This window comes from Eubalaena glacialis, chromosome X, assembly GCF_028564815.1.
Source record: "Eubalaena glacialis isolate mEubGla1 chromosome X, mEubGla1.1.hap2.+ XY, whole genome shotgun sequence".
In the NCBI taxonomy this organism is placed as follows: Eukaryota; Metazoa; Chordata; class Mammalia; order Artiodactyla; family Balaenidae; genus Eubalaena; species Eubalaena glacialis.
Genome location: NC_083736.1, coordinates 43,707,666 through 43,714,620, shown reverse-complemented (window position 1 = coordinate 43,714,620; position 6,955 = coordinate 43,707,666). Strand labels below are relative to the sequence as shown.

Below are 6,955 nucleotides of genomic sequence, written 5' to 3'. Positions count from 1 at the left end.
GGAGACAGCCTGTTAGCAAGACAGAAGCTACAATCTCTTGTAATCTAATCATGAAGGTGGCATCTCCTCAGTGTTAAAGGTATGCTATTGATTAGAAGCAAGTTACTCAAATGGAGGGAATTACACAAGGCCATGAATACCAGGAGGCAAGGATCATTGGGAGCCATCTTAGAAGCTACTTCCCATAGACCATGGAGAAATAAACAGCTTCAGACATTAAATAATATGAAGACTATTCCACCAATTTACTCTATTTGAGGAAAACACTAAAGGAAGTATTCTAAATAAATGAATACTAAATCAGAAGATAGATCTCAAAATAACAGAGCAAGACAATGGTTAGCAATGACTGTTGTGGTAAAATACACACCCTCAAGTACACATTCATATAGCTATAGTGAAATTATGATAAATAAAGTGACTGGGGACTTTGAATAAAAATGTTAAGTAAGTTTTCTTGAAGCAGAATTGACTTAACCTAAGAAAAATACAGTCTTCAAAAAAGCAGTTTAAATGTTTCTAGAAAAATCCGGAAATAATACTGTTCACCTTGCTGAGGCAAATATGGAGGATAGAGTATCTTTCTCTACCAAGAAAGGTTAATTATATTCTGATCAAATAATAGAAAAAACATAAATCATGCCTGTTAGCAAGGACCAAATATATAATTGGACAATTAGTAAACATACAAATTACCAAACTAATGAGGTATGGGGGAGGGGGGACAAAAATGAACACAAATGTCATAAAGGTGTTAGGAAGAAGAAAAGAATGAAAGTTATATTTAGGAAATAGTAAAATTGATAATAAGGATAATATAATACAAAAAAATAAGATTATCATCATTATACAAATTTAAATGGACTGAATCTCAATACACAGATGTGGGATTAGAGCAAAAAATACACTTATATGCAGTTAAAAGAAGTATATCTTAAACAAAGAGAAAAATGCAAAATAAAGGTTTAGGCAAAGATACACCAGATTAGTGGCAGCAAAATAAAAGCAGCAGTGATGATGTACTTACCAAAGTAAATTCAAGGTCAAAAGGACTCAACAAGTAAAACAAAGAAAACACATAGTGGCATTGTGAAAAATGGCCAAAGATATATACTTTAGGATCCCCCCACCCACCTGCCAAAAACAGAACTATAAGGAGAAATTTGTTTTAAAATATTATAACATTTATTCTATCTTTTGATAATATAACAGATGGAGTAGACAAAAAGACAAAAAATCAGAGTAAAGAAATGTTAATCCTCAAAGTAGATTGAAAAGTCCTAATGAGTAATCTGTACCTAACTGAGAATATAGTTTCTTCTCTTATGTCCATGAAAGTTTTACAAAATTCAATTGAGTAATCTGGCCCACAAAGAAAATCTTGAGTAATGTTTACAAGTTCAGATTCAACAGGCTACATTCTCTTATCACAGTAAAACCATAATTACAAAAAAAGAAAGAAAAGATAACCAAACTACTTTAACCAGTTAGAAACTAAGAAACGTTCCTCAATAGCTAGGATCAAAGTGAGAAATCAATTCTGAAGTTGCACCTTTCATACCAGAGTTTATGAGACACAGCTACACTTAGAAAAAAGTGTATAGTCTCAAATCCTTTACTATTAAAAAAAGACTGGGAAACCAAAAAATAATCAAGTTAGGAATTTGATTCAAGAAGGTAGAAAAAGAACAAAATGAAGCAAACACATATAAAAATGAAACACAAAACAAAAAAATCAAGGTGGCAATTAATAAAAGCTTAAATAAATAAATATAGATTTAGGGAGCATAAATAAAACAGAAAGGTAAGCCTTTCTAATAATTAATTATATGGATTAGCTCCTGGAAAATCTGATGAAGTTAAAAGGAAACAAAACTACAATACTAGTAATAAAAAAGGAGATATTGCACCAGATACGTAGTGCATTAGAGAACTACTCTACTAGTTATCGTGGAATATGAGGTATAAGTCTAGAGCAACATACTTAAACATTTAGGTGAAATATGTGAGTCCCCAGGGAAAAATGTAATAGTGAAAATTAATGAAAAAATCCCTAAGGGGCCAGTGAATATAAAAAGAATAGGAAGAGTAGTTCAAGTTCATCATTTGAGACATACCAGTACCCACAGGCAGCACTGCTTGACACACCTCCACTGGCACAGGAGGCCTGGCTGGGGCTGGCAAAGGCAGATGTGGCAGAGGTCCCAGTCCTCTTCTGGCAACCCTGTAGGCTTGAAACAGGCAGAGCCAGCTGGAAAGGGCAGACCCAGAGCAGGGTAGTGGGAGGAGGAGGACAGGATAGGATGGGCAGGTATGGGGGGGAGACAGATAGACCAGGACTGGACTGGCAGGGGCCAAGGCTGACAGAAAAGGCTGGGACCTCGTGGTATGGTAAAGGGTGGAACAAGGTGGGTGGGGGCAGGAACACAATTGCTATGACACCCTGAACTCTCCTCAGTGTCCCAAAGTGGAATCACCAAGGAGGACTATCCCACACTCACCTATTCCTTCCATTGCAACATTTTCCCAGCACTTCTGGCCTGGGGAACATTAACAATTATACAGAAGTTGATCAAAGTACACTAATCAGGTGCCAACTGCATATTTGATGGCCTGGGATGGGGGATACAGGAACGGACAGAAACAGGGGGATTTTGAGGACCACCCCACCTCAAGGAGGCATAGACCGAGACAGGAGACTAAATGGGGGAACAGAGAAGCACAGAGAAACTCTGAGATGCCCTGAGAAAGATGTGGTTAGAGGAACAGGTGTGTGAGGAATTCGTAGAGTGTCTCCCTTGCACAGGGTGTTGAGTACAGGACCTCAGCTGAGCAGAGCTCAGCTGTCTGCTCTGGAGCGTAGGTCCGTGGTGAGCGGGTCATGCTGGATTGTCTGATGAAGCATCAGGGCCAGCAGCCCTGCCCGATTCTTCATGGCTGTGCGCACCTTGTGCTCCTGCTCAACCAGCTCTTCCAGCTTGAACAACTGTGGGGGGCAAGCATGAGAAGGGGCTTCTAGGATTCCATCCCGCCCCTCAGCCCCACTCAGCCTTGTAACCTACCATGCGCACGCGCTCTAGGTCCACCTCGGCACGTCTCAGCTTCTCCCAGCAGTAGTGGCGATCGCACAGGCGTTTGGGGAGGCAACAGAAATTACCAGTGGGCTCAAAGACGTTTTTCACTAGTGGGCAACCGCACACTTCACCATCCGGTACCTGTGGGGAAGAATGAAAGATGATGAGGTACGTGAAGGGTGGCAAATGGAGGGTGATCAGGCAGGCAGGATGAAAGGAAGAGGGGAATGGAGGGCAGGCAGGCAGGAAGGAGAGGAATGGGGAGTGACCTAGCAGGGGGGAAGAGAGGAATTCAGTGATTAGGTAAAGAAGAGGGGGCCAAAGGGGGATGATCAATCATGGAGAATGGAGGAAAAAGTTAAGCAGGGATGTAGGAATGGAGGTGATCAGGCAGGAAGGACAGAAGAGCAGAAAGAGATCAAACAGGAAGGAGAGGAAGGATGGAGGGGAGGTCTGACAGGGAGAAGTAGATGAATGAGGGTTGGTAAAGCATGGGGGAGGTGAGGAATGAGGCTGGGAGGGTGAAAGGGATGGGGGCTGATCAAACAGGGAAGAAGAAGGGATTTAGGAGATGACAAGTGGTGAGAAGGAGATTGGGGAAGTGAGGCAGGGAGAATAAGAATGGAAGGAAGTCAGAAAGTAAGAAGAGAGGAATTGAGGGTAACCATGCAGGGAGGGAGGGGGGATTGTGGGGTGGTCAGGCAGGGGCTGGGAAAAGAAGGGAGATGAGCAAGCAAGGAGAAGGGAAGAATGGGGAATGGTTATGCAGTGAGGAGCAGAGGAACGGAGGCTGGTCAGGCAGAGGGAGAGAGAAATGTTGGGGGGCGGGGTCAGGCAAGGAGATTATGAATAAATAAACAGGCAGAGAGAAAAGTAAAACTAGAAAGTGATTGGGCAGTGAGGAGGGGGGTGTACGGGAGGTCAGGAAAGGAGGAGGGGATACATAGGGATTGGTCAGGAGGTATGAAGGCAGTCAGGCAGAAGGAAGAAGGAATAGGAGGCAATCAAGCACTGGAGGACGAGAGGAAGAAGGTGGTCAGGTAGGGAGAAGGGGAGGAATGGAGGGCGATGAGGTAGAGAAAGAAAAGTCTCACCTTGGGGTCCTTCGAGTGCTCAGGGCATAACACCTGGAGTCGCTTACAGTAGCTCTTACTCTGGGGGTCGTAAACATCACAGAAGAGTCTTGTGGCTCTGGGGAGAGGTGAAAGTGAGGTACTAAGGGTCAGGAGGAGGGTGGTCCCACCCTGAACCCTGCCCATCCTTTGTCCCCAACCCCACCTATACCCTGCCGCTAATCTGCCCACCTCTGTCTCTGAGCCTACCCACATCCTGCCCTTGATCTTGCCCACCCTGCTCCTGACCCTGTCCACATCATGCCTTTGACTCTGAGTAGCACTCACACTCACCCCTCAACGCAAGTGGGGTACAGGGACCCGAAGGACGATTTGCGCTCATACTGGGGAAAAAAGAGTACAAATGGGAGGAACTATAGACACACACTGCATACCCTCCCATGACAAAGCCCCAAACAACACATTTGTTCCCTGTGGACCCTACGCTCCTGTCTGCTCAGCCAATGTCCCCCCCTCACCAGTGGCTGACGCCCAAATCTTGGCCCTTTTACTGGGGATGGAAGAAAAGCACAAATGGGTAGAGCCATGGATGTGTGCTGTATTCTCTTCTACAACAAATACCCGGGCACAAAACCTGCCCCGCTCCTCATGGACCCCACCCAGCCAAAAACACCCTTGCCCCATCTGCCCCATCTGCCCCATCTGCCCCATCTGCCCCATCTGCCCCCAGCCAATGCTCCAACCTTGGCGAAGCAGTGCTCCATGTGGCGCAGGGCAATCTGCGTATTGATGGATTGCCCGCAGGAGACACAGAAGATCTGCAGGTTGACGCTGTTCCTTTCATGTTTGTTGCTCTGCATAGGACAGTAGGGCCAGTAAAGCAGTGCAGAGTGGGGACGGCAGGGCAAGCTATCAGGCACCTTTCTGCTCCACCCCACCCATTCCCACTCACCTCTTCATCTTTGCACACAGCCTGCTGCTTGCCACGCTGAATGATGGCCTCAAGTTCATGGAAATGGCACTCCAACTCCTTCAGGCGGGTGAGGGTGTCCTGCTGTTCACGGTGGATGCGCTCGAGCGTTTTCTTGTCATGCTCCTCAGCAATGCAAGGGCTCTGCTGCCACTCCTGGATGCGCTGGGGCAGGATCGCATAGATGCGGCTGGAAGGGGAGACAGCAAGAAATGGAATGCGTATGTGGGGGCATCAAAATAAGAAGAAATGGATGAGTGACCGAATGGTGGATGTTTAGGATAATGAATGGTAGATGAGTGAATGTTGGTGAATGGGCGATTGGATGGTGGATGGTTGGGTGGATGGCTAGACAGCTGGGTGGGTAAGTGACTGTTGAGGGTGAATGAGTGGGTTGGTGGATGGAATGTGGATGGCTGGTTCAGCGGGTCGGTGGATGTAAGGGTGGATGGATAGGTGGGTGAGTGGACGAATGGTGGAGGGATACATAGGTAGCGGGGTAGATGGACTTACAGATGGCATAGATCATGCCCTACTCCATGCCCTACTCTATGCCCTGTTGCTTAACCTCCAGGTGCACTCACTCAGCTGCCAGCTTCATGCCACAGTCGTCCGAGCAGTACTTGGAGCCTGGCCGGGAGGGGTGCACACAGCCAGGTCCCAGGCACTGCCGCAGTGAGGCTGGGTGCTTGGCATCTGACTGCTCTGGGTCTTCTGACTTTTCCATGAGCTCCTGCTGCTTCTCCTTCTGTGGGACAAGAGTGGTCAAGGCAGGGGGAGGGGAATCAGTGTCAGCCCCCTAACCCTGTACTACTACCCTGCGTTCTGCCCCCAACCTCTGCCTCCATGCCCCTCATTCCACCATTTCTGTCACCTTCCTCTCCACTTTTTTCTTCAAATTCTTCTTTTTCTTCGTATCCATTGCCTGCTTCTTCAGTGCAGAATCTAGGAATGGAAAGTCCTCAGTGTCATTCATCCAGGGCTGTAGGCTAGGAAAATGCTGACAGGTCTCCCCAATTTGTTTCTTAAATGATCTCTGGACACTCCGTGCCTCCTCTCTCTTCATTGCTGAGCCTCCCTGCCTTCAATGTCCTCATCCTTCCACGCAGGGGCCCTGCCATACACTTATCAGGCTTTGATTGTCAAGAGTCTCGTATATAAAAGTCCTGGTATAAGTTTCAGTACTGAGGCAGGTCTTTTTCAGGCAACAGCTAGTGTATGGCCTCCTTTACTGCCGATGGCATTGCCACGACCTGGTACTTCCGGGACAGCTCAGACTTCTGCAGTTGAGGCAGCTGTGATCGAGTGAGCAGTTGTCAGGGGGACCATGGCAAAGTCTCTGAGAGTATCACAGTTAAGAACTGAGGGGCAGGGGCTTCCCTGGTGGCACAGTGGTTGAGAATCTGCCCGCTAATGCAGGGGACACGGGTTCGAGCCCTGGTCTGGGAAGATCCCACATGCCGCGGAGCAACTAGGCCCGTGAGCCACAACTACTGAGACTGCGTGTCTGGAGCCTGTGCTCCGCAACAAGAGAGGCCACAATAGTGAGAGGCCTGCGCACCGCAATGAAGAGTGGCCCCCGCTTGCCGCAACTAGAGGAAGCCCTCGCACAGAAACGAAGACCCAACACAGCCAAAATAAATAAATAAATAAATAAATAATAATTAAAGGTGCTAATAATTAAAAAGAAGAAAAAAAAAGAACTGAGGGGCAGACCCTCGCACCAGCTCCATTCCCCCATCCATCCTGTGTCCTGGATTCACCGGAGACCAGGGATTATAAGTAGCGTTCCTGTGCTGATGGGAGGAGGGCTCTGGGTCAGCACTAAGTGGGTGGGG

General features: G+C 47.0%; 1 protein-coding gene across 1 annotated transcript; it reads right to left on the bottom strand.

Annotated features, from left to right (window-relative positions):
* Window positions 1-2,839: 2,839 nt before the first annotated feature.
* Window positions 2,840-6,183, bottom strand: LOC133081772 (CXXC-type zinc finger protein 1-like). The gene is made up of 8 exons (XM_061178136.1): window positions 5,980-6,183; window positions 5,702-5,862; window positions 5,100-5,307; window positions 4,891-5,001; window positions 4,481-4,530; window positions 4,169-4,265; window positions 3,063-3,215; window positions 2,840-2,986 (listed from the first exon to the last, which is right to left on the bottom strand). Exons 1-8 carry the CDS (start codon window positions 6,181-6,183, stop codon window positions 2,840-2,842), a joined length of 1,131 nt encoding a protein of 376 aa, XP_061034119.1.
* Between the last annotated feature and the right edge of the window lie 772 nt (window positions 6,184-6,955).

What these genes read in the sequence shown, in the direction of transcription:
- LOC133081772 (XM_061178136.1), bottom strand. Translation starts at nt 6,183, where the DNA reads ATGAAGAGAGAGGAGGCACGGAGTGTCCAGAGATCATTTAAGAAACAA. An exon ending in GGCATGAAGCTGGCAGCTGA is followed by an intron (nt 5,308 to 5,701) that starts GTGAGTGCACCT and finishes CTCCCCTTCCAG; the next exon opens with CCGCATCTATGCGATCCTGC. An exon ending in TACCCCACTTGCGTTGAGGG is followed by an intron (nt 4,266 to 4,480) that starts GTGAGTGTGAGT and finishes ACCTCTCCCCAG; the next exon opens with AGCCACAAGACTCTTCTGTG.